Source organism: Andrographis paniculata, unplaced genomic scaffold, assembly GCF_009805555.1.
Source record: "Andrographis paniculata isolate CXL003 unplaced genomic scaffold, ASM980555v1 Contig64END, whole genome shotgun sequence".
NCBI classification, from domain to species: Eukaryota; Viridiplantae; Streptophyta; class Magnoliopsida; order Lamiales; family Acanthaceae; genus Andrographis; species Andrographis paniculata.
Genome location: NW_026137600.1, coordinates 74,858 through 102,135, shown reverse-complemented (window position 1 = coordinate 102,135; position 27,278 = coordinate 74,858). Strand labels below are relative to the sequence as shown.

At 35.3% G+C, this 27,278-nt stretch overlaps 3 protein-coding genes across 7 annotated transcripts; 2 read left to right on the top strand and 1 right to left on the bottom strand.

Moving 5' to 3' along the window:
* Positions 1-105: 105 nt before the first annotated feature.
* On the bottom strand, positions 106-1,737 carry LOC127261756 (peroxidase 6). The gene has a single exon (XM_051290117.1). It carries the CDS (start codon positions 1,504-1,506, stop codon positions 499-501), a length of 1,008 nt encoding a protein of 335 aa, XP_051146074.1. The 5' UTR covers positions 1,507-1,737; the 3' UTR covers positions 106-498.
* A 13,632-nt stretch (positions 1,738-15,369) lies between these two features.
* LOC127261757 (uncharacterized) lies at positions 15,370-21,742 on the top strand. Of its 5 annotated transcripts, none has more exons than XR_007840981.1 (19): positions 15,370-15,599; positions 15,692-16,004; positions 17,116-17,325; positions 17,478-17,536; positions 17,626-17,763; positions 18,582-18,656; positions 18,785-18,868; positions 18,972-19,033; positions 19,212-19,281; positions 19,702-19,777; positions 19,860-19,990; positions 20,094-20,153; positions 20,259-20,333; positions 20,427-20,531; positions 20,623-20,718; positions 20,805-20,885; positions 21,021-21,196; positions 21,302-21,397; positions 21,514-21,742. XR_007840981.1 is itself a non-coding variant. In XM_051290119.1 (19 exons), exons 1-18 carry the CDS (start codon positions 15,558-15,560, stop codon positions 21,368-21,370), a joined length of 1,848 nt encoding a protein of 615 aa, XP_051146076.1. In that variant the 5' UTR covers positions 15,372-15,557; the 3' UTR covers positions 21,371-21,397; positions 21,514-21,742. The 5 variants fall into 5 exon arrangements, 4 of the variants coding, with proteins under 4 accessions (XP_051146075.1, XP_051146079.1, XP_051146076.1 ...); XM_051290119.1 differs by having other exon boundaries at positions 15,372-15,599; positions 21,021-21,122; XM_051290121.1 differs by having other exon boundaries at positions 15,372-15,599; positions 21,021-21,122; positions 21,498-21,742.
* A 2,518-nt stretch (positions 21,743-24,260) lies between these two features.
* On the top strand, positions 24,261-26,569 carry LOC127261599 (uncharacterized). Its single transcript, XM_051289872.1, has 3 exons — positions 24,261-24,610; positions 25,762-25,929; positions 26,031-26,569. Exons 1-3 carry the CDS (start codon positions 24,349-24,351, stop codon positions 26,255-26,257), a joined length of 657 nt encoding a protein of 218 aa, XP_051145829.1. The 5' UTR covers positions 24,261-24,348; the 3' UTR covers positions 26,258-26,569.
* The last annotated feature ends 709 nt before the right edge of the window (positions 26,570-27,278 follow it).

Below are 27,278 nucleotides of genomic sequence, written 5' to 3'. Positions count from 1 at the left end.
TTTTAGCTAGCCAAAAGAAAAGAATTACAAGAGTTGGGATATTATCTTCTTCTGGTCATCTGAATTTGATTGCGTTTGGCAATAAAATATTATATGCAGTTCCATTATCAAATAAAAATATACCACTATTTTTATTTTTATTTTCATGAGGTATGGTATAATGGAGTATCAAATTATTTATTACGTAATTCCATACCAAGACACACAAACTAACACATAGTACCATGCCAATATATACATATATCCACCCATCAACCAACCCACCAACCAATCAATCTGCGTATGCCTGCTTTCATACTGCTGCCCCCTGCCCATCAGACCCAGTACAAAAAATTAGATCAATTCAACCCTATTTGGATGCATCGTCGATCAGTCACCACAGCCACAGTCACGGCTGCAGCTAGCTACTGCTACTCATTACTCAATGCGTGTCAGTCAGCAGTATTGGCCAATAATGAATAATGATATTATCGGTATCGTTCCAATCGCCGGAGCCTGTCAGGCGGCCGTGAGCGTGTTCGTGGCGTCGCACCTCCGCCTGACCTCCCCCCTCCCCCCGCCGGGCAGCAGCACGTTCATCTCGCCCACCTTCTCCATGGCCCTGGCGAACGCCTGGAAGAACGCCGTCTGGTTGGCGGCGTAGAGGTCCACGTAGCCCCTGGTCCGCGGGTCGGCGGCCATGGCCTGGTCCGACGCCAGCAGGCCTATCCCCCGCTGCAGGTTCAGGTAGTACATGTTGTCGAACTTCCCGGGCGTCATGGGGTCGTTGAACGCCGCCACGGACGGGTCCCGGGTGTAGTTGGCGCAGAGCTTCCGGAGGCCCTCCGCGTAGGCCGGGTTCATGCTCGGGTCGGGCGGCTCTGAGAAGATCCGGCCCGCGAACTGGGCGCAGTGGGAGAAGCCGATGGTGTGCGCCCCCGCCAGCGCCACCATCTCCGGCACGCCCAGGCCGCTGCCCGCGAAGATGTCGATGATGCGGGAGAGCGACATGTTGGGGCGTGCGATGTGCCCCTCCACCGCCCCCGCCCGCGACTCCGTGGCGTCCAGCCGCCCCAGCCGGACCCCGTAGAACGGCCCGCCCACCATCGACACCAGGTCCCGCGTCGCCTCCGCCAGGATGTCGGCGCACGACACCACCCCGGGGCACTCCAGCTCCAGCCGCGTCTTGGCCCGCGTCACCACGTCGAAGGCGTCCCCGGGGAGGTCCCGGTTGTCGGGGCTGTCCCGCTCCGCCTCGTTGAAGGCGTTGGAGGCGATGAGCAGGGAGGCGTCGCACCCGCCCACTACGCAGTCGTGGAAGAGGAGGCGGAGGGCCCCGGCGGCGGTGGTCGGGAAGCCCAGCTGCTTGTCCACCACCACTTCCTGGACGATTTTGGAGAATCGAGGGCACGACTTGCGGTAGTAGTCGGGTGTGAGGGGGAGGAGGTGAGACTGCACCGCCGGCGGGAGAAGGGAGGAGGATACGAGCAGCAGCAGCAGCCCTACAGCCATTTTCGACGTCGTCATCGTGGTCGTCGCCGTCGCCAAATCAATCAATTAATTTAATTTAATTGATAAATGAAACCGATTAAAATTTGAGGTGGTACTTTCCTTTCATTTCTGCTCAGTGAAAATTAGAGGTGCGTTATTATAATGCGCCCCGCCTTTCTCTCCCATTCACTTCATTTCATTTCGTGTCTGAAGTCGCCCTGATATAACAAAACAAGCAAGTTTCATTTTTAGTCCCATTTCATATAACTTCACTTCATTTCACTATTTCAGCTCCATGAATATATATATATATATTCTGTCAGTCTCAACATAGTTGATATTTTTTATTAGGGATAGCTATTTAAGACAATAATATTTAACTAATAATATTGACAATTTTAAAATAAATATAATTGTTACGCAAAAAAAAAAAAATAATAATAATAATAATAATTATAATAATAATAATAATAATAAGGTATCCAGAGTCAGTCGGTGGGTTCTCAGTCTGTTGGTTCTCAATCAGATAAGCAAGTCAGATGGTCCGCGGTCGGGCAAGCAGGTCGGATTATCCGCAGTCGGATAAATGGGTCGGTTGATACAAAGGTTGGCTGCTATGGGGGTCGGTCGAAAAAGGAAGTCGGGCGAAGAAAGGTCTGTTGATAGGTCAGACGATTGAAGAGACCAAATAGTGGTCGTTTGATGGGGCGACCAGTGAGTCTTTTGATCTGGCGACCAATTATGTATCTAGATTGGTCGGTTGGTCGGTCGTTGGGTTATGCGGTTGGCGAGGCGGTTAAAGACATGTGTCAATGAAAGAGGCAGTTCTGAGTTCTGTAACGGGTGGGAACGGTTGGTGAAACAGTGCGACGGTTCTGAACGTTTTCTTCAAAGAATATTTAAGGATTTGGATCATCATTTGGCAAGGCATCTTCAATCAACTTCAACAAAGCAAAGTCAGATTTGGGGATCACCACTTTAAATTTCAGTCTTTTATTTTCCAGTTTATTTTCTGTACCGTACAGTGTTTAGAGATTCCTAATCTCAGGCACTAATTAATCAAGTTTAAGGATATTTTCTATGTCTTTGAATTTTACTTTATTTTTGTTGAAAAATTACATCAACAAATTGGCGACCACAGTGGGAGAACATTGCTAATCCATATGGCAAATTTTCAATTCCACAGTACAGCCGTTGGCTTTATCACGGCAGAAGAAGCTTCCCAACTACGGGCCGAATTGACAGCAGGTTTTCGGCAAATGTACGACCAGCAGATAGCAAATCTGCAGGCAATACATGACGCAATGCAAAACTTGATGGAGCAATCAAAATTCATGTTGAATTCGGTTCCTGCACCGCCAGAAATGTCATGCCCCCAAACGGACAACGCCATTCCTGAGCATATACCCAGTCAGACAGACTGGAGACAGGACCAAACAGGAGGACAGGCCCGACCAGGGACGACCGAATGGACGGAGACAGGTCGGCAGGATCACGACGCCTGGACGGACCATGGTCGGGAAGACCACACCGACTGGACGGACCATGGTCGGGAGGACCACACCGAATGGACGGACCGTAGTCGGGACAACCACACCGAATGGACGGACGAGGACCACGCCGACTGGACGAATACAGATCGGGAAGACCACGTCGACTGGACGGACAAAAATCGGGAGGACTACGTAACCTGGACGGATACAGGTCAGGAGGACCACGCCGACTGGACGAATACAGATCGGGAAGACCACGTCGACTGGACGGACAAAAATCGGGAGGACTACGTAACCTGGACGGATACAGGTCAGGAGGACCCCGCCGAATGGACGGATACAGGTCATGAGGACCCCGCCGAATGGACGGACACGGGTCAGGTCGCCGACCATAACTTTTCAGGCGAGCAAAAGAATGACAGAACAACAGTGGCCGAACGGAGGAATAAGTCGGACGGGAGTCTGAATACAATGGTAGTGCAAGATCGACCAACGTCCAGGCCAACACCAGTCCGCGATAAATGGAGGTCGGGTCCAACGTAGCCTCAAAGGATGGAGGTCGGATCTGAGGCTGACGTAGCCTCGGATGCTAACCTACTAACTCCTAAAACATCATAAGAAATGATGCTTAGGAGTCTTGAGGAGGAGACATGTTGTTAAGCACAAAAAATAATAATAATAATAATAATAATAATTATAATAATAATAATAATAATAATAAGGTATCCAGAGTCAGTCGGTGGGTTCTCAGTCTGTTGGTTCTCAATCAGATAAGCAAGTCAGATGGTCCGCGGTCGGGCAAGCAGGTCGGATTATCCGCAGTCGGATAAATGGGTCGGTTGATACAAAGGTTGGATGCTATGGGGGTCGGTCGAAAAAGGAAGTCGGGCGAAGAAAGGTCTGTTGATAGGTCAGACGATTGAAGAGACCAAATAGTGGTCGTTTGATGGGGCGACCAGTGAGTCTTTTGATCTGGCGACCAATTATGTATCTAGATTGGTCGGTTGGTCGGTCGTTGGGTTATGCGGTTGGCGAGGCGGTTAAAGACATGTGTCAATGAAAGAGGCAGTTCTGAGTTCTGTAACGGGTGGGAACGGTTGGTGAAACAGTGCGACGGTTCTGAACGTTTTCTTCAAAGAATATTTAAGGATTTGGATCATCATTTGGCAAGGCATCTTCAATCAACTTCAACAAAGCAAAGTCAGATTTGGGGATCACCACTTTAAATTTCAGTCTTTTATTTTCCAGTTTATTTTCTGTACCGTACAGTGTTTAGAGATTCCTAATCTCAGGCACTAATTAATCAAGTTTAAGGATATTTTCTATGTCTTTGAATTTTACTTTATTTTTGTTGAAAAATTACATCAACAATAATATATATAATTTAAAAAATTAAAATATGTATTTAGATATTTTAAAATTTATATCGCAAAAAATAAAAATAAAGGGATTTAGTGGATTCTAAATGATTTATGATGTTATATACTATATCTGTCCACTAAAAACAGTTCATTTGTGTTCGACACAAAATTTTTTAAAAAAATAATATTTTATTGAAATAATGATAGATGATAATTTGTGGCATTTTTGGAAATTTATTTAAAAATAAAAATAAATAAAAGGAGGGAATATAATAAAGTTAATATTTATTGTAAATAAATATGGAATGAAGCAAGTAAATATTGATTTGTTTACTTCTCATTTTTTAACATTTTAATTTATAAAATAATAAATAAATATATATTTATATTTTATATATTTTATCAAAATATAATTTTAAAATATTTAAAATATCAATAATACTATTTATATGAAAATAATAAAATCATAGTAGTATTATAACTAATTGCCTTAGCCAAAGAGGAAATCTAACCTAAGGTGAGGAATAGTAATTTCTATTTTTTTTAACGTTGAAAACCGAGCCAACTAAATAAGGAAACTATGAAACTATATGGATGGCAAATTAACCTAAAAGCATCGTACTTAAACCCATAACCCGGAGGTTAGAGTAATTTCTATTGTAGTATGTTAGACCATCCCCTGGAGATATCCACTCCACTACTTTTTTTGTTATCCACGTCACTTTATTTTTCTATCGGAGATACTCTCTTCTATTTTATATTTGCAATAAAGATAGTCATCTTAATTTTTTAATAAATTTTTATTTTCATATTATATATATATTATTTTTTAATTATAGTTTTAATTTTTAGCATTAATTATTTATTTAATTATTATATTATATTATTATTTTTCAATATTTTAATTTATTAAAAAATTATGGAAACAAAGTTATACTCCCTCTTTGAAATGTTACTATTTTTCATTTTCGTCCGTTCCAAAATAAGGTTATCATTTCCTAATTTAGTAATTATACTACCTACGTAAGATAATAAATACCATTTCAACTTACAAAATATTACACAAATGTCAATATTTTTATATTACACCGTACTAATAGGAGTATTTTTGTCTTTTTACTACAATCTAATATAATACTAATATTAAAAAATTTACGTGCAAAAATCAAACGTCACCCTTCCAACGGAACGGAGGGAGTATTATTTATGATTTAATTAAATTTAGTTTTAATTTATTTTTAACTTTTAATTTTAATATCAAATTTGTATTTTTCTTGTTATAATTATTATTGGTTAATTAAAAAATAAAATATAAAAATAGTAATTAAATTTTTTGAAGAAAAAATTACATTATAGTTCCTCCGTCCCAATATAATAGTCTTGTTTACCATCTTTGTCTGTCCGTTCAAAAACAATAATCTTATTTTCATAAATAATCATATTATTATATAAATGCCCTTACTCTTTCATTATTATTACACAATACAATTGCCACTGTCTTTTACACTAATTCACTCACAAGGATAAAAAAAAATGTCTTTTATCTATACTTTTTACCCATTGTCAATATAATATTAACATTCCGTAAATCTCGTATCCAACGCAACCATGACTATAGTTTCGGGACGTAAGGAATATTACATTACATTGCAATTACAATAAAAATATTTAAAATTAAAATAAAAACAATTAACTTAGTTATTCATCGAACCAAATAACTTAAATCTGTTAATATTGATTTGTTCAATGGAATTATATAATATTTGTATTTATGTATTTTAAATTTCAAATTGATAAAATATATTCAATATTTATATCATTTTGTAGAATTCAAATAATTATAAATTATAAAAATACTATAAAATTTAAATATAACAATAAATTCAATATAAATTACAAAAATAAAATATATATAATATCTAATATATATATATATTTACCGTTAGATTTTGGTTACAAAATATTATATATTATAAAAATACTATAAAATTTAAATATAACAATAAATTCAATATAAATTACAAAAATAAAATATATATAATATCTAATATATATATATTTACCGTTAGATTTTGGTTCGCCATGCGGTGAATCAATGTTTTTCTTAACTTTTTTTTCTTTTTTTTTTCTAATTTTTCTCTTGTGGGGCCTACTAATTAAAATTAATAATTATAAAATTGAAAAAAAAATATAGGTGGACGATTGGCGTCTGTTGAAGAATAAAGATAATATTAATTTTTAATAAATAATTTAAAAATAATTATTATATAATAAAAATAATTATAAATGAAAAAAATAATTAAATAATTTAATTAAAATTTAAAAATTATAAATTTTTAATTTTTCTCTTGTGGGGCCTACTAATTAAAATTAATAATTATAAAATTAAAAAAACTAGAGGTGGACTATTCGCGAAGAATAAAAATAATATTATTTTTTAATAAATAATTTAAAAATAACTATTATATAATAAAAATAATTATAAATTAAAATAATTAAATAATTTAATTACAGTTTAAAAATTATAAATTATAAAATATAAAATATGAATAAATCTATAATTATATTTAAAAAAAATAACAAATTATATAAAAGAATAAAAAATAAATAAACATTTAATATGAAATAGAAAAAGTATCATTTAGATAATTTTTACATAATAAATATATTCCCTCCGTCCTGTAACCAAATATTTATTTTTTCATTTTAGTCTGTCCATAACAAAGTACCTATTTTTTTTAGTAATTGTATTATTTACCTAACATTACAAATACTCTTACGACTTACAATATATTACACAAATATCATTGCATTTCTATCACGCAATACTAATAAAATTATTATAGTCATTTCTATTTTATTCCTACTACATTTTAATATAATACTAATATTTATAAAACTATGTGCAAAAAACAAACAAATATATAGTTGTGGGACAAAGAGAATATATGAATAAATCAAAATAAAAAATAATTATTTTTAGTAAAATTAAAATTTAAAACAAGACAGTAAATTCCAAAAAATAAAAATAAAATAATATATATAAACTAACAGTTCATTTCATATGCTGTAATATAATTAAAAATTAGAATGATGTTTAAATAAAAAAGTAATTAAGTGCAATATACTCTCATAATCATATTAATTTATCAAGTTAAATATATTTAATAAATATAAATAAATTTATTTAAATTTTTACCAATCTTATACATAGGATTCAGTCATTTTTTTTTCGTTTCTATGTCTCAATAAAAAAATATTTTTATCTATGTTTAAATATTTTTTTTATCTATGTTTAAATATTTTTTTTAGTAATCATAAATAAAATATAAATGAATATATAGAGTTTGGATAAATGAAAATAGAACAAAAAGAAGTTATGTTTTGAGCAAATTGAGTGAGTATATTATTTTAGATAGAGTAATAATATATATATTTTTTAGTATTTCAAATTTAAGTCAATATTATTAATTGGCTCAATTTCAATAAATATATATCCATTCGTCCCTTTTTAATATATTTTTGAAATTTTGTAATAGATTAAAAAAATAATAATATTATATTTATTAATAAAAATATGTTAGAAATTTTGACTTTTGTAGAATTACTAAAATAAGAAATTAGTACTTTTAAATGACAAAAACGAAATAATAAAATAATATTTTAAATTGAAATATAGAGAGTACTATTTTTTTTACAAAATATTATTTGAATAAAAACTAAAATTAATATCTTATTTTAAATCAATTTCAAACTACGTCCAAACAAATCGAGTAATAAATTATTAAAAATGCAATTAAAATTACCATATAATTTTAGCACATTTGTAATTCATCAAATTAGTTGACTTTTTTTTTTCATAATATTTATCTCTGAAAATTTTTATAATTACATAAACAAATAAAAAAAAATAGTTATCATTTTAATGATATTTTTATTTTAGCTTAAAAATACTATTATTAAAATATAAAAAATACATATTGTTGGATTTTTTGTCCTTATGGTCCACCCCGAATAAATACACAAATACACACTCGTCTCGCAGCCCGAGCGCATTCGGGCCTGGCCCATGTCCCGACCTCACCATCCGTCCGACTTCGTCCGACTCTGTCCGCATGACTTCGTCTGATTTCGACCGACCGTCCCGACTTCGTCCTGGCTTGGACCGTCCCGACTTCGTCCTGGCTTGGACCGTCCCGACTTCGTCCTGGCTTGGACCGTCCCGACTTCGTCCTGGCTTGGACCGTCCCGACTTCGTCCTGGCTTGGACCGTCCCGACTTCGACCTGGCTTGGACCGTCCCGACTTCGACCGTCCGCCCGACTTCATCCCAACTTGGACCATCCGCATACATACTGACAGTCTGACCTTATGCCTCCCGACCTTGACCCACGTCCTGATCCGACCCGACTAGGATCCGCGTCTTTTTCCTTAGCCACGTCCCTGGCCGTCCGATCTGGGGCTTTGATCCTGTCCGTCCATTCGACCTGTATATATATATATATTTGGAGTGTGAGAAAAGAATGAATTCGATACATCACCCACTCTCTCTCAAAAAGCTTACCCTCTCTAGCCTCTCTCTCTCTCGATTGGTTCTCTCACTCTCTCGTCCGACGGCGGTTCACGGCGGTTGTTTGTGTAGTGCCTTTCCTCCTGTGTCTGTGGAGTTCCTTTGGCACCTGTTTCCCCTGTGTGTGTGTTGTTCGCAGCCGAAAGGGGCTCGTTCAACTGTAGGCTTGTGGTTTCTGTTTCCTGTATGCCTGTTACTGTTACTGTGGGGGTGTTTTGTGGTTGTGAGTCGTGGTGTTGTGGCCGATGTGCTTGTGTTAGTCGCGATTCGAGTGTGTATGTGTATATTTTGTGTTTCGAGTGGTTAGGGGCTGAGCCTAGCCAAAACTAGTTAAAGTTTTTGTTCGATTTTCTTAATAAAGAATTTGATCCTTTTCCGCAATTTTTTTAATAACAAGTGGTATCAGAGCTCTGTGTGTCTTCTTTGTTATTTTGAGAAAATCGTTTTGTTCTTCTAAGTTTCAGTTAGTTCTGTTACTAAACCGGTGTATTTTTCAGAAACGGTTTTGTTTTTTCAAACTCTCTTTGTTAAATAAAGTATAAGTCAGGATAATCTGCCTCTGTGTGGTTTTAGATCTGTTAAATTTGTTTGGATCTCTTTACTGTGGAGTCAAGTTCAAAAGTGTTTCGAAAATATTAAAAGTTTTTTGAAAAAGGTTCTTTAATTTTCAAACTGTTCTCGTTTGAAAATTGTGATAAGATCTGTAAGCCTGTCATCCAGTCTGTTTTTTGCATTGTTGTGTCGGATATATTGAGAACACTTTTTGGTGTTAATTTTCGGTGATTCTAACTTTTGGTTAGAAAAGAAACAAATTCTTGTAATTTTTTGTTTCTTGGAAATTAACCATTGCTAACCCCTGTTCTCCAAAAAGGAGAATAGGCTGTTTTTGTTCTCTGTTCCTATTTTTTGTAGGAATAATATTTTTGTTGTTGCTGTGCTTCAAGGGTAATCTCTAAAACTCATCTTATACAATTACTGTTTTGTGTATGTTGATATAGTTAGGTTATATCTTGTGATTAATTCTTTGCCTGCTGTGATTATCTGTTGTGTGTGATAATCTGTATTTTCTTGCACGACAGTGTGATATTTTGCCAAATTTTTGTTTCTGTTTTGTGTGAAAATTAGAAAAATAATTTTCTGAAAACTAAGTAATATTTGACTGAAAATCTGTTTTTTTTTTAATATAAATAAAATGGCTAGTCATTCTGGTTTTAGTATTCTACCTTTTGATGGAAAAATGGATTTTGCAATTTGGAAACAAAAAATGAGAAGTATTTTAGTAACTCAAAGGTTGATTAAAGCAGTGGAGCCTGATCATTCAATTCAAGTTCCTCTTGAGAGGAGAGTTGAATTGGATGAAATTGCTTCATCTACTATAATCTTACATTTGGCTGATCATGTAATTAGAAAAGTAGGCAAACAAGAATCTGCTTTGGCATTATGGAACAAATTAGATGAACTATACACTCAAACATCATTACCAAGTAGAATGTATCTGTTAGAAAAATTTTTCAGTTTTAAACTTGATTTATCAAAATCAATTGAAGAAAATCTGGATGTTTTTTCTAAACTAATACAAGATATTAAACTTACTGGTGATAAAAACATTGATGATTATAGTGCTATAGTTTTATTGAATGCCATACCTAACTCATACTCTGATGTAAAATCAGCCATTAAATATGGGCGTGATTTTATTTCATTAGATGTAGTTATTAATGGTTTAAAATCTAAAGAATTAGATTTACAAACTCACAAGTCAAGTAAGGGTGAAATTATGTATGTTAGGGGTAGGTCACTTTTTAGATCAAATAAGAAAAATAATTTTGGTAGTAACAAAAACCAAAATAATAATAATAAAAATAGATCTAAAAGTAGAAATAAAAACAGATCTAAAACTCCTAATAAAGGGGGTAGAAGATGTTTTAATTGTGGTGACCCAAATCATTTTATACGCGAATGCCCTAAAAGAAATAAAAATTACAGTAATGATAGCAGTAACAATAGTCAAAGGCAGCAAACTTGTGAAGTAGCAAATATGACATTGCTTGATAAAATGAGTGATGATGTTTTTGCTGTTAAGACCGACTGTTCAAATGTGGATATTTGTGCAAATGAATGGCTTATAGATTCTGGTTGTACTTATCATATGACTCCTTTAAAATCAATTTTTAGTGAATACAAAACCTTAGAAAACTGCACTGTTTCAATGGCTGACAACAGTGTATCCAATGTTCTTGGAATAGGAAGTGTAAATTTAAAATTTAACACTGGTTTTGTATTGAAACTAAGTAATGTGAGGCATGTTCCTGGTTTATCAAATAACTTGTTATCTTGTGCTGCTTTGTCCGATTTAGAATTAGAGGGTAAATGGGGGAGTAATTGCATGAAAATTACTAAGGGGTCCTTAGTCATGTTTAAAGCTGAGAAACGTAATAATCTGTATGTTACTTGCGCTGAACCAATAAATGTGCCTGTAAATTCTGCAAATTCTGTTTTAGAGAATAGTGATTTGTGGCATAAACGACTAGGACACTTAAGTAATAGAGGTCTAGAAATTTTACATAAAACAGGCTGTTTTGGAAAAATAAAATTTGAACCTGTAGTCTTTTGTGATAACTGTGTTTATGGTAAACACCATAAAGTGCACTTTCCCCAAACTCCCAATAATAACAACAGAATTTTTTCAAAACAAAAACTAGACTATTTACATGCTGATGTGTGGGGCCCAGCTAGTGAGCCCACACAAGGAGGGTCTAGGTATTTTTTGTCCATTATAGACGATTTTTCAAGAAAAGTATGGGTTTTTCTGTTAAAAAAAAAATCTGATGTATTTGAAACTTTCAAAAATTGGAAAGTTAAAATTGAAAATCAAACTGAAAAGAAAATAAAATGTCTTAGGACTGATAATGGCTTAGAATTCTGTAATTCTTGGTTTGATATGTTTTGTCAAGAAAATGGTATTAAAAGGCATAAAACTGTCCCCTACACACCCCAACAAAATGGGGTGGCTGAGAGGATGAACCGGACTCTCTTAGAGAGAGTTAGAAGCCTTTTGGCTTCTTCCGGTTTATCCAAGAAATTTTGGGGTGAAGCTGTTGTTACAGCAGCTTACATAATAAATAGATCACCTTCGATTCCATTAAATGGTTTGTGTCCTGAATTTAAGTGGACCGGTAAAAATGTTGATTTTTCAAACCTTAGGGTTTTTGGGTGTTCTGCCTTTATACGTACTAATAATGACAAGTTAGACCCTAGGGCTGAGAAGTGTGTCCTTCTAGGGTACCCGGAGGGAGTTAAAGGGTATAGACTTTGGTTAAGGTCTAGGCCCGGTTTTAAGGCCATTATTAGTAGAGATGTTGTGTTTAATGAAAATGAAATGCCATGCTTAAATGTTGAAAAATCTGTGTGGGATAAATCTGAATCAAATGTTGAAAATGTAGATTCAATTGGTACACCAAATGAGGTGGAGTATAATTCTGAGCATAACTCTGTTGATATTAGAAATGATGGAAATTATGATAGTCTGTCTGATGCTCATAATGAAATTACTCTTGAAAATAATTCTGAAACGAATTCCAATGTGCCTGAAATTGATAATTCTGTTGAGAATAATAATAATTCTGATTTTGATAGAAATGATCAAGATGAACTAGAAAATTATCAATTGACTAGAGATAGGGATAGGAGAGTCCCTAGATTACCTAGTAGGTTTGGTGATTTTGATTTAACTTCGTTAGCTTTTAGTGTGTTTGAGAATTTAGATGGTAGTGAACCTAAGACCTTTAGGGAGGCCATAAATTCTGAAAATAAAATAGATTGGTTAAAAGCTATGAAAGAAGAAATGGATTCTTTATATAATAATAAAACTTGGAGTCTAGTCCCTAAACCACCTAATTGTTCTCTTGTTGATTGTAAATGGATTTATAAGGTTAAACAAGAAGATAGTGGAATTAGGTTTAAAGCAAGATTAGTAGCCAAAGGTTTTACTCAAAAGGAGGGAATAGATTATAATGAAATTTTTGCCCCTGTTGTCAAATTTACCACTGTGAGAATCATGTTAGCTTTAGTTGCCTTTTATGACTGGGAATTAAAGCAATTAGATGTTAAAACTGCCTTTTTACATGGTGAATTAGATGAGAAGATTTATATGAAACAACCTGAAGGTTTTATTGATAAAAATAAAACTAATCATGTTTGTTTGTTAAACAAGTCTTTGTATGGTTTAAAACAGTCACCTAGACAATGGAATATCAAATTTGATAATTGTATGAAGAATCTTGAGTTTACTAAAAGCAAATTTGATTATTGTTTATACTTTAAAACTGTTGAAAGCCAACCTATTTTTCTTCTCATTTATGTGGACGATATGTTGATTATAAGTCCCTGTATAAAGCTGATTGATAATGTGATTAAGTGTTTGTGTGATAATTTTGACATGAAATTGTTGGGGGATGCCAAGGTGATATTAGGCATGACAATTATTAGAGATAGAAAAAATTTCAAACTGTTTTTAAACCAATCCTCCTATATTTCGAAAATTATTAAAAAATTTTCCATGTGTGATGCAAAATCTGTATCTGTTCCAATGGCTTCTAATTTTGTGTTAAGTAGGGACCAATGTCCAAAATCTGAATCTGATTGTGAATATATGAAGCATGTGCCATACTCTAATGCCATAGGTTCCATAATGTACTTAATGGTTAGCACTAGGCCTGACTTAGCCTATGCAATTAGTTGTTTAAGTAGGTATATGTCAAATCCAGGCTTAGAACATTGGCATGCCTTAAAGTGGGTGTTTAGATACTTATCTGGTACAATCAATGTGGGTTTAGTCTTTGGTAAATATACTAAAAATATACAGTTAGAGGGTTTTGTAGATTCAAATTACGCTAATGATAGAGACACTAGGAAAAGTACTACCTCATATATTTTTACCTTGTGTGGAACTAGTGTTAGCTGGAAATCACAATTGCAACATATTGTTGCTTTGTCCACAACTGAATCTGAGTATGTAGCAATAACTGAAGCTTTAAAGGAAGCAGTGTGGTTAAAGGGTTTAATTACTGAAATTGGTTACTTGCAACATACTGTCACTGTTTTTTCGGATAGCCAGTCCGGAATTCAATTGTGTAAAAATCCTGTGTTTCATGATAGAACTAAACACATTGATGTACGTTTTCATTTTATTCGGGACATAGTATCTAAAGACATAGTAAAATTAGAGAAGATCTCGTCTGAATATAACCCAGCTGATATGGGTACTAAGGTTCTGCCTGCAAGTAAATTCGTATCTTGTATGAGATATATACATTGTGATACTTTTGATTAGTCTTATACTACTTAGTGTGGTTGGTAGGCTAATTTAGTGTTTTTTTTTTAACATTGTGTATCTGTGTTGCAGGTATAGGGTAATATATAATGAAATAAAATAGGCGATGATGTTCCCCGACCATTCGGACCAAAAGTCAGGTGGAGGATTTGTTGGATTTTTTGTCCTTATGGTCCACCCCGAATAAATACACAAATACACACTCGTCTCGCAGCCCGAGCGCATTCGGGCCTGGCCCATGTCCCGACCTCACCATCCGTCCGACTTCGTCCGACTCTGTCCGCATGACTTCGTCTGATTTCGACCGACCGTCCCGACTTCGTCCTGGCTTGGACCGTCCCGACTTCGTCCTGGCTTGGACCGTCCCGACTTCGTCCTGGCTTGGACCGTCCCGACTTCGTCCTGGCTTGGACCGTCCCGACTTCGTCCTGGCTTGGACCGTCCCGACTTCGACCTGGCTTGGACCGTCCCGACTTCGACCGTCCGCCCGACTTCATCCCAACTTGGACCATCCGCATACATACTGACAGTCTGACCTTATGCCTCCCGACCTTGACCCACGTCCTGATCCGACCCGACTAGGATCCGCGTCTTTTTCCTTAGCCACGTCCCTGGCCGTCCGATCTGGGGCTTTGATCCTGTCCGTCCATTCGACCTGTATATATATATATATTTGGAGTGTGAGAAAATCGTATTGATAATATAAAAATAATATTTTATATTTTGAATTATTAATTTTTTTTAAAGGTGAATAAAATATATATTATTTTTATAATATACTTAGTAAAAATTACGACATTCAAAAATAATATGGATGAAATAAATCTTTAATACCTATATATATATTTTAATATAAATATATGTAACTATATAATATTGTGTAAAACAATAATATTAAAAATAATTTATTATTACACATTTAAAATAATAATGTAGAAATAAAATAATACAAAAAAAATAATTTATTATCCATTCATGCATAGCACGACTAGCTAATATATTATATATATATATATGCACACATCTTCCAGCATCTTTTTTCATGAGCATAGCATAGTGTAACTACGTGGGCTATAATTCTGAAATAGCCCGATACTCCCATTCCCTTATAGCCCAATACTCCCATTTAATTAGAGTCCGCAGTCACCCCATACAATCCCATCCCCATCATCGCCTTCGCCGACTCGCCCGCGTAACTGCGTTGCCTTGCTTCTCTATTCTATCCCCTTCCTCTATTCTTCAACACTCGATAGCCCCTTTCTCCAGTCCGACCAGACACGTTCTCTCTCCCTCTCACACTCTCATACTATATATACATATCAGCGCATATAAATGGTGTTTGCTCCAACTCTTTCCCTGTGCTGTCACACCAAGGTATGTATGTCTATGACTTGGCTTTTTCATTTCTTGTTCGCTTTCTTCTTGTTACAGTTGAGATATATATATATATATTTTTTCCGTGTCAGATTACCTTCGATGTTGGAAGCAGGCATAGAAATATACTTCGTGAAGGAAATTCATCGAAAGCCTGTTTGTTTCTCCACTATCCGCGGGCTTTAGTCTCCCCGTTCGGTTTAGTTAGCATCACTTCCAGGCCGTGGCCTTTGAATAAGCTTAACGTTAAATCATCGGCATCTAATTCTGGTAGCAGCAGCTTGAGGCATGGCGCTAGTTCTCGCAGAGTTTACAAGCAGTCTCAAGCTCGAGCTCCGGTTCCTCCAGCCTCAGATATTGCTTCCGCCCTTCTCCCTGCCGGTGCATTTTTTATTGTGACTTTTGGTATGCATTTCTCTAGATTGGAAGTTGTCAATATTGTCCATTCGTTCAGTTGTTTTATATTTCCAATCCTTTGTGCTGCCTTGTTGGATGTATGGTGGTTTACTTTATGGTATTACCTTCTGGTGTGACTCTCCAATGATTTGATTGCTGGGAACTAGGGTTATCTTTCCTGTAATTGTGTATTTATCAAGTCCCCGTTTCATTTTGCTTTCCATTTAAAGTGATGGTATGGATCTAAATGCGACTCTTTTGCATGTTATTATATTTACCTTATGCAGTATCTTGAATAACTTGGTGTATGATTGTATTTTTAAATCCTACCTACTACTTCTGTTTGATAACACTTTTGAAGTATGTTTTAGTAATTTGTATTTCAGTGCCAAAAGAAAGGGGAAAATTAGAAATTTTATTTGATCTGTTCTTTCTTCTAGTTAAAACAAACTAAATGTTAGATCTTCTGTTGGTAGGCCTGTTTTTTCCTTTTTCCATATATGAGAAAAAATGATTTGAGTTTCAGAAGACAATTGATGTGATTGAACACCATCCACCCCCCCCGCCCCCTTCCCCTAACATTTATTTATAGTTTGAAAATCTTAAATTCTTATTTTATTTATTTTTTCAATAAAATTGTTTATTCATATGAATCTTTTATATATATAATCATATTAAGAAAGTATTAAAATGACAATTTTTTTTCATAGAGAAATCAATATAATATATAAAAGTATAAAATAAACACATTCTCCATTCAGTTATTTGCGAATGAGCATAAACTTAAGTATTCAGTTTAGCACCCAACATTCATTCAACTTACCAAATAGTAACAAGGTATCTCTTAATAATAAGTTTTCTTGTGTTATAGACTTCTGTGTTACTATTTTGCAATAATTGAAAAGTTTCAACTATGTTTCTTTTGGTTGTTCCTTTTCTCAAATTTCCCATTTCACTTGGGCTGGGGATGCCCAAATCAGAGAGGATGGATTTCATGTGCTGCTATGTTACTTAATATGAAAGCTTATTGATGGCCATTGACTGCCTAGATATTGTGAATAATTTCTATAAAAATGGATATATCGCAATTGGTAACTAATGATGTCTTTCCAGCTGACAGTTTTATGGAAATTGGTGGAGAAAATTCTTGTGCCAGAATCTTCTAAGCCTCTTGAAGACAACAATAAACCTGCTCCGGGAGTGAAGTGGGCTTTTGCGCCTGGGACGAATCTGTTATCATCCTTTGGTGCAAAGGTTGAGAGGGAGTCAAAATTGAGGCTGAATGATTTTGCCAAAGAGCTTAGGACATTCAATAATATTGACATGTCAGGTAATTGATCTTTCTACTTTAGTTTGTAAGTATTATGTATATATATATATATATTTTCCATCTTGAAATGCCTAGTTCACGTAAAAATCTAAAGACCTCTTTTCTTTATCCTTGCTGTTACTGAGAGATCTAATAATGAAAGGCGTTGATAGGTCGCAACTTTGGAGATGAAGGCCTATTTTTCCTTGCTGAGAGCTTGGCATATAATCAGGTGAGAAGTTGCTTGAACATCGCTATTTAGAACCCTACATTTAAACTAATGATATCTGTTTTTTCTACTACACGCTTTACCATTTTCAGACTGCTGAAGAAGTGAGCTTTGCTGCTAATGGGATTACAGCTGAGGGAATAAAGGCTTTTGATGGCATTTTGCAGTCAAATGCTGCGCTGAGATCTCTTAACTTATCGGGAAATTCAATTGGGGATGAGGGAGTCAAGGTATAACTGTACTAATATATTGTTAGATACATTTTATAGGGATGCTACTGAATGTGTTTGTTTGAAGGATTTTGGGCGAAATCCACTATTCACACAAAATTTTCCCCCAAAAAACATCAAATCAAACGCCTATTTTTCATTTTTTATATTATACTAAAAATCAATTTTACATTCAAAATATCACATTAATACTTATTTATATCACATCATACAACTATTCTAATTCAAGTTTTTTTACTATTCAAATCCTAATCCAAAATCCAAACCCCCAAACAAACATACCCCTAATGTCAACATACATATTCCCAGTGACTGTTGATATTCATCAATCAGATTCTGTGATTCAGTATTATATTTGCATGATAGGCGGTATTAGAGTTCGTGAACATTTCAATCTTGACAATGACAATATGAAATTCTGTCTGATTCCTGAATTTAGTGATTTATAAACTGTAGTTTTATTTCATTATGTGTTTCTTCACAATCTTGCACAACAGTAACCTTCTTCCCCCCCCCCCCCACTTCCTTTTCTCCGAAAAAAAAGAACATTATATCATACACAGTTCTCATTTAATCATTACTTCCAAATTTTGTGGTTTATTCAAATCATCACACCACATGTATATCTATATCACAGCAAACACTTGAGTTCAAAATTTGACTATTAAACACCAAAAATACAACCAAACAAATCAGCTATAATTAGAGGCTGCTCTTCTCAATCAATAGTTTTAACTGTTGTTTAGATTCACTCTCTCTCACGATTATTTATGTTCATTCTTAATGGTTTTCATAAAAATTTTAAAAATTTCCTGCAGTGTTTATGTGACATTCTGGTGAACAATACTGGTATTCAGAAGCTTCAGCTTAGTAGTAGTGCATTTGGAGATGAGGTTAGATTACTTTAAGCATTAAGAAAATGTTATTGTTGAGTTACAGCAATTGCTCTATATGCAGGTCATGGTAATATTAAGACCTTGGTAAGGGGCTTCATTTGTTATTGTTGTTTCTTGCTATTCAGGGAGCAAAAGCTATTGCTGAGTTGTTGAAGAAGAATTCAAACATACGTATCATTGAGCTTAATAACAATATGATTGACTACACTGTATGAATCATATTTTGTTTAGTACTTTGTTAGCATAGGTTGTGTAAATGCATTAAATGTGATAACTAACTCTGTTTTGTTGTTAATTTGGAAATGGAGGTAGGGATTTTCTGGCCTTGCTGGAGCATTGCTTGAGAATAGAAGTGTACTGTCAGTATACCTCAAGTAAGTACTAGCTGCCAACATAACTGCTTTTATGCAAACATCGAAGGAAACTGATAACTTGATTGTTTATAATCTTTTGCTTGGCGGTTTTTATCTTTTGATTTTTATGAATATATAATTGTAGTTTTGGAACATTACTGGTCTTCATATTAGTGGCATTTGTATGCTGATGTTTCAGTGGCAATTATGGTGGCCCCCTTGGTGCAGCTGCACTTGCAAAAGGCCTGGAGGGAAATAAATCCTTGAGGGTATCCTTCCAGCTGTTTTTTCTCCCCTTTTGATTTTAATATTTCATTTAAACATCATTATCAGTTAGCATTTACCTTTAATTGTTTGTACAATATAATTACATCTATCCTACTACAATCGAGAAGTCACCAAGGTTGATGTAGTGGGATATGGCAATGTAATTTGTGCAAATCTGTTGTAAGAAAGAATTTCATTGAAATCACATGTTGAGATTTGTCACGGTCTCCTAGTTTCTGATTTTCGTGTAACAAAAGAAGGGAGAATTTTCTATCTTACAGCTTATTTCATATGGACTTTGGCGAGCCCATAATGTACTTTTTTCAATGTTCAACATCATTTCAACAAATTTTTTTATTTTTTTCATGTCCATTTCTAGATATTTGACTGAATGCAATTTGTGCTGATGTATTATTGCCTAGGAACTTTATTTGCAAGGGAACTCTATAGGTGACGAAGGGGTTATTGCTCTGATGTCAGGCTTGTCTTCTCAGAAAGGTCTATTCTGCTTTGAACACTTTCTCAGTTGCTATACCTTTCCCTCCGCTGTGCTGGGCATCCAACACCCTATTTGATGCAGGGAAGCTTACTGCGTTGGATCTTGGAAACAATTCGATTAGTGCAAAAGGAGCCTTTCATGTTGCTGAGTATATCAAGAAAAGCAAGAGCTTGGTGTGGATTAGTCTTTACATGAATGATATCAGAGATGAGGTAGACGTTACAATTATGGTACCAGAAGGCATTGTGATTTTGCACCCCTTCTAATTCCAAAGCATTAACATGTAGTGACCTCTTACTATTATATTTGTCTCAGGGAGCTGAAAAAGTAGCTGAGGCTCTGAAGCAGAATCGATCAGTTACAAATATCGACTTAGTAAGCAGAGAAAATTTGTCATTCACACATGTGGTTTGGTAACTGATATCCATTTTGAAGGTGATTTTATGATACTTTTGAAGTAACTGTCGGTTATGATTGCAGGGGGGAAATGACATTCATGCCAAGGGCATCAGCGAGATTGCACGGGTTCTGAAAGATAATTCTGTCATCACAGCTGTGAGAGTTCACCCATTGCTTCTCTTGATCATGTAGTTTTGTTCTGATGATTGCATCCCAGGCCATACTTATGTCTATCTCCCTTCTTTCCAGTTGGAACTGGGTTACAATCCCATCGGGCCTGATGGTGCAAAGGCTTTAGCAGATGTTCTTAAATTTCACGGAAATATAAAAGATCTCATGCTTGGTTGGTGTCAGGTAAGAAACAAACAAAGTACAATTTGGGGGGGCAGGATAGGGCGTTGCAATTCTAACTGTGAGCTTCAATGCGCGTGTGATATTTTCACAGATAGGGGCGAACGGAGCCGAACATATTGCAGATATGCTGAAATATAATAGTACGATCTCAAGCCTAGATCTGCGAGCCAATGGACTAAGAGACGAAGTTGGTGTTATTTCGCATGATAATTTCAGTCAGCAGTGCATTGAACTCATTTAATCTGATATGGCTTAATACTTTGTTATTTGTAGGGTGCCATCTGCCTTGCTCGCAGCTTGAAGGTGGTTAATGAAGCCTTGACGTCACTTAACCTTGGGTTCAACGAAATAAGAGTAATATACTCATTTAATCTGAGATGGCTTAATACTTTGTTATGTATGTATGTATGTATGTATGTGCTCACGGTGCCATCTAAAACTCCGTAAGTAATAAATACTACCATTGTCCATTGTATGTTGCACGAACAGGATGAAGGGGCTTTTGCAATCGCTCAAGCACTGAAGGCTAACGAGGACGTCCGGCTGGCATCATTAAATCTTATGAATAACTTTCTCACCAAACTGGGACAGGTCAGGTTATTCAGCAGCAGCAGCCCACTTGTATATTTGATTTTGCAAAGCACTCGCTGCCTACTACCCCTATGGTTGCTTGCTTGCTTGCTCGAGCTTTTCCTTCCTTGGTGTATTTATGTATAGACTATAGTATAGCTGCTAAGCTAAGGTTAAACATGTAAAAAATGTGCGTGCAGAGCGCAGTCTCGGATGCCAGCGACCATGTGTACGAGATGAATGAGAAGGAGCTGACCGTGGTGTTCTAGACGCAGACTGGATTAACAAATATGGGGGTATGAGCTTTTTTTATCCTTCCCTGCCCTGTTACATACATTTAACGTGTACAGCAGCATTTTCCTTCCCATTATTTCGGCTGATTTTGCCGTGATCCAGTAAATTACTATTTTAGATTGAGGAAGCCCCGCAAATTTTGGCGCCAAGTGATCATCTTAACGTGCGGTGGTGATGGTGCTGCCGCCGCGGCCGCCGATCATACATTATTTTCCGAGTTATTTCGCTTTGTTTCTGGTGATTGGTTGGGTACCTGCTGCCTGCTTTTGTCTTTTATTATTAGTACTAGTATTATTTAGGATGTCTTTTTGTTTTGCTTTTGAACTATAATATATTGATTCTTGCTACCTGTTTGCCCAGTCATGATCATTTTCTTCTTTAAAATCATTAAATTAAAACTTATTTTTATTGAAAATGTTATGTCAATTTATATCATTTTTTTTTAAAATTTTTATTTTTATGTTTTTTTATTTTATTTTCCAGACTTCGGATCTAATACCCAACCGTATGGAAGGTTCTCTCTTGCTTATTTATTACTGTTTTGCCACGCAACCGTCGGTCTGATGCTTTCCCAGCCGAACTATGCCCACTAAACATTTTTATATTTTAAATAAATAGGTATTATTTAAATTTCAGTTTTGTTATATTGAAAATTATTTTTTACCCTAGATGTATTAACAATAAATAGGTATTATTTAGATTTTGGCATTTTTATATTGAGAATTATTTTTCACCCTTGATGTATTAACAATGATTTATTTAGATATACTACTTCTATCTCTAAAGTTTCATTTATTTTCGAATATTAATTATTATATTAAAAATGTAACATAAATTAAGAAAAATAACAAAAATATTTCCATTGGTGTTTTGTAATATTAATAGTATAATATTTGTACAAGATGGAGAGTATATATTTTTTATTTTTTTGCTTTTCAATCTTTTGTTGAAATTATAATTTTTTTTTTGTGGTGTATATATTTTTTATTTTTTTGCTTTTCAATCTTTTGTTGAAATTATAATTTTTTTTTTGTGGTGTATATATTTTTTATTTTTTTGCTTTTCAATCTTTGGTTGAAATTATAATTTTATTTATTTATTTATTTTTTTTTTGTGGTGAAACTTTTTGTTCATTGTGTATTTTTTGATGTAAATATATATATATTATGTTAGACATGAATAATCATATTGTTATTATAAAATAGTATTTTATATTTAGATGATTGATTTTTGTAAGTTGATGAATAAGTGTATATATTAATTTAATTATTAATATTAATACGCAAACTTTATTTCAAAAAAATTACTTAATTGGATAAGTTTTTATTTTTAATCAATTGCCATATTATAATTGGTATAATTTATTTGTAATCCGTAACTATTAGTTAAATAAGTAACTTTGTTTACCTCACACCCCAATCATTTTACTATAAATATAAACATATAGAAATACAAATAAAAATGCTTTTATACTCTATAAGATAATTTATAATTTTAAATATATCAAATAATTCATATTGTACTCCAAGGTGTGATTCGATGTCAAATGAATGAAATGGGCAGCATGAAAGTTTGTACAAATCCAATCGAGACACAAAAGGAATAGATTCGAGCACACCGCCAACTCAAACATACAAAACTAAAATATTGATTTTTTTAAAAATATAAATTTTATCTTACTTCTTTGAAATCCGTTTTTGAAAGATCTTTTCGACATTGCGAGCAGAATTTGAGATTTCAGCGGCGAGTGATACTTCCAGTGACGCCAATGGTTTTTGCAGAGAGGTTAACGGTGATGATTTTTACGGAGTGCTTCGTCAACATCGGACTAAGTGGAAGGAAAAAGAACTTGGAAGAAATTAACACATTCATAATGTAACATTGTGAGCTTTATCTAGGTTTTGTTTATTTATTTATATTTTTGTAACTGATCTCAATATATAAATAAAAATTCCAAAATAAAAATTCCAAATATATTATTCAAATTTTTTATTTGTACGTGTTGTACTTCTTGATCATCCTGAAGCCGTCGGAGTGATATGCACAGATTTGCGGTTAAAATTGGTTAAGAGTATAAAACAAAATAATATATAAAGCACTGAAAGAAAATTACTTAATTAATCAGGTAGGCTTATATCGCAACTACTCATTCGTCAATTTCAAGTCGTCCTACGAGATGACCTACGAATGTGTCGATTGTGGTGTTTTTTAGCATACAGTAACCCAAAGAACTCTAGAGTAATCCTCGCACATACAGTATAAAATGACAGAACAATAATCTATAGTCAACCGAGAAAAGAGAAAAGAATTTGGCATTGTAGTAAGTTTGTGGTTCGCTCACGGAAGTGAATATAGAACTCGTTTGGTCCCCTCTCTCCCAAAAACTCCAAATCCATATTTATAAAAGAGAGCTAGATGGATAGATTCCAAGAAAACAACCTCACCTTATCGACTACTAGGTGGACTCGAACGGTATAGAAAAGGTAAGTATGAGTACCAAGAGTGACGGAATATATTTGGAGTTATTCAAATCTAGAATGAGGAATAGAGTAGATCGCTTCTAATTTAAGAAGAAAAGCAAAAAATCAGACAAGCTGAGTCGGTACAGGTTCGGTCGAACATGGCTCAAGTCGGATAGAATCTAGGTCGAGATCGAAACACACATATATAAATTTTGTCGTTCATATAAAATTAACCAAAAAAAAATGAGACATTTGTTACACTATTTTGTAATTTAAAAGATTTAATAAACTCTAAAAGCTAGAAAGTCACCCGTAAATAAAAGTAAAAGATTAGAAAATGCAATATTTCATTTTAATAGACACCGTGGCGGTTTGTTTCTAGATAGATAACTAGTTATTGATGCGGACTTTGACAAGCCGTGTGTGCGCTAATCGAAATATGAAACGCGAGGATCAGAATTTGGTTGAACACTTGTGCATCGGAGGTGAAAATGAAAATGACAGAGCTGAGGCGACGGATGGGATCGGCGCTGACGGCCTTGCTTTGGATGAACCCGAATTCGATCTCCCCGTCGATTCATCGTCGCTACTTCTATTCAATTCCATCTCCTGTGCGGGACCAGTTTGCTGCGGCTGATCAGGTGGTGCTTGACTATTCCGCCGCCGCAGCTGCTACCGAGGTTGGGTTGGTTCCAAATCTTCTTCAACGGCGCGTCGTCGTGTACGACGGCGTTTGCCATCTCTGCCACACTGGTAATTTGTACTCTTTTAATCCATCCGAGTTGCAATTGGCATCGTGTTGGTATTATTCTATATGCGGAGCGCTTTTCATATTGGATTGATAAAGAAAAAAAAAATTCTTCAGAAGCCATTGCAAACTACCTGTAGGCATTTGGATTTTTAGCCAATTCGCAAATACATTCAATGCAATATTTGGGAACAAAATCAAATTGCATTTCTTGATAATTCAGGGCGATTCTAGCAGGCAAGGAACTTGCGTTATGGTATTTGCGTGTGGTGTAACTACTGATGTAATTGCGTATTTGGGAACTTCAAGGGGCATCTATGAAACTAGCGCAGATTTCCGTAATAACAGATCTTCGATCTTTAGTTGATTCCATCATTGTTTAGATCTTTACTAGAATTGAACAAAAATGGATGGTATGTACTATGCCTGGAGTCCACGCATTTCAAGATTGCTGAAAATAGCTATGAATAGCTTGATGTGCATCCATTGACGCCCTTTTGGGAAGAATGGAATAACATTAAACAAAGGGCTGTACAGCTTAAAGGTAGTCAATAAAATACCCGAGTAACTAGTTTAACTCGCATGGAACAAACTGAGTTTTTATTTTTTTGTAGTGTAATCCACTGATTTTGTTAATGCATCTAACATGACAAGATAACTGTTTCTCCTCGAATATGAGAAGGGATGGTGACATGACTTATGAGAGGTTCCTGGCCGCTTGCAACTCTCTTTTTCTAATTGATACTACTGAGGAATCCTAGTATTGTAATGATTTGTGGTGTAGAAATGTTTGGATTACTTTCTTTTCCCTTGCTACTCGAATTTGAAACGGGTGACTCTGAGTTTGTTCCTGGTTTAATGTTGTTGGAACAATACGTTGTCTGATATAGTCATGCTTTTCAAAATTGGTACTCCTCCCTAGAGATTTCCAGTATAGTAGATAATTGTGGCCTCGGAAGTTTGACTATATAATCGCAGAAAGGTCCCATAACTCCTTTTGCCATGCACGATTAGTTCTAGAGTTCTTTTGAGTGAACTTTTGAAAATAAAGGTGGACCAACATGAGTAATATAATAAGTCTACTTAACCTCTATCCAAACCCAGAGATATATAATGTGTTACCACTTTCCTTCTAATGTGTCTTTCAAACATGTAGGAGTGAAGTGGATAATTAAGGCTGATACTGATAGAAAAATCAAGTTCTGTTGTGTTCAGTCAAAAGCAGCTGAGCCATATCTGAAGATTTGTGGATTGGAGCGGGAAGATGTTCTCCGCCGCTTCCTGTTTGTTGAGGGTCCTGGCTCACACCACCAAGGATCTGCAGGTAAGTTCTTCCTTGGTCCTTACTTGGTGTCCGTAAATGATTCCAACAGCAAGCGACTGCATCAAAAGGATTGTAATGGTTCCTGGTATGCTTGTCTGCAGCTGCGTTAAGGGTGTTGTCATATTTGCCCAGGCCTTATTCTGCATTAGGCGCTTTATTGGCGATCCCTGCTCCTCTAAGGGATTCCGTTTATGACTACATAGCTAAGCAGCGTTATGACTGGTTTGGAAAAGATGATGACTGCTTAGTCCTCAAGGAAACAGAGTTGCTGGAGCGTTTTGTTGATTGGGAAGAGCTACTCGAGCGCAGCCGCACACCACAATCGTGACGATATAGATGTTTTTGATGGCTGTGGTGCTCTTGCATATCCTTTCGCATTCTTTCAGGCATGAAGAAGGGCTGTGAATACAACACGCTGCCTGCACAACCATGCTGGGTTAGCGCGGCCACTTGTAGTTTCGAACTATGTCATGGTGGGTGGTGGTGTTCAATAGATTCATGACCACTGGACTTGCTTGTATATATATATATATATACAATTTTATGGACATAAATTCTCAACCCTAGTTGCTTTCTTTTGGACAACATATGGTAAATTGTTATGGGAATAAGAACAGCTCCGCTAGTATTTGCTTGCTCACATTTACATCCACATTCACCCAATTACACACCCACCAAATCTAGAATAATAATACCACGATAACATTCAAAATTGAACACCTATCGATCCTATATTAATTTCCGACAACTAAAGAACATATATTGATAAAGGAGACCCTTGGAAAAACACAACACAATAGAATACACCGTGACTAGTGTAATATATAGCTTTACAAAGAACCAAATAAACCGTGTCTAACAGTCAAGAAACGGAACAGAATGAAACCAAATAAGTTATTTAAGACATAAAAATAACAAATAAGAATAAACTGAGACCTGATCAACTTCTAACCTTCGGATGGGAATATTAATCAATCAGAAAAGGGCAAAGAGCAGATGAAGTAGACTTGCTCACCTCGAGGAAGAAGAAGAAGAAGAAAGAAAGAAGAAGAGATGAGTGAATGGCGGTGGCTAAAGTAGGAGGGTAGAAATTTTTAAGGGATAAAATAGAGATGGATCCCATCAAAACAACAAATCATCGATTTTAATACAATATCAAATTTCTTTCTAATATAAACTAATGGAAAATATTGACAGTGTCATACGAACACGGCCATGTCACGCAGTCACCAATAGACTACGCAAACATACACGACCGTGTACATAAAGAAAGCCATAACAAAGTGCACAACGTTGATATGATTGATTTACAATATTTACTAACGAGTGTACATTGAGCGCATGCATTA

Bases quoted from the DNA above. Each gene is read 5' to 3' on its own strand.
- LOC127261756 (XM_051290117.1), bottom strand. From the start codon at position 1,506: ATGACGACGTCGAAAATGGCTGTAGGGCTGCTGCTGCTGCTCGTATCC.
- LOC127261757 (XM_051290118.1), top strand. From the start codon at position 15,558: ATGGTGTTTGCTCCAACTCTTTCCCTGTGCTGTCACACCAAG. The intron at 19,991-20,093 runs GTAGACGTTACA...TATTTGTCTCAG, and splicing joins TGAATGATATCAGAGATGAG to GGAGCTGAAAAAGTAGCTGA. The intron at 20,532-20,622 runs GTAAGAAACAAA...ATATTTTCACAG, and splicing joins TCATGCTTGGTTGGTGTCAG to ATAGGGGCGAACGGAGCCGA.
- LOC127261599 (XM_051289872.1), top strand. From the start codon at position 24,349: ATGAAAATGACAGAGCTGAGGCGACGGATGGGATCGGCGCTGACGGCC. The intron at 24,611-25,761 runs GTAATTTGTACT...TCAAACATGTAG, and splicing joins TTGCCATCTCTGCCACACTG to GAGTGAAGTGGATAATTAAG. The intron at 25,930-26,030 runs GTAAGTTCTTCC...GCTTGTCTGCAG, and splicing joins ACACCACCAAGGATCTGCAG to CTGCGTTAAGGGTGTTGTCA.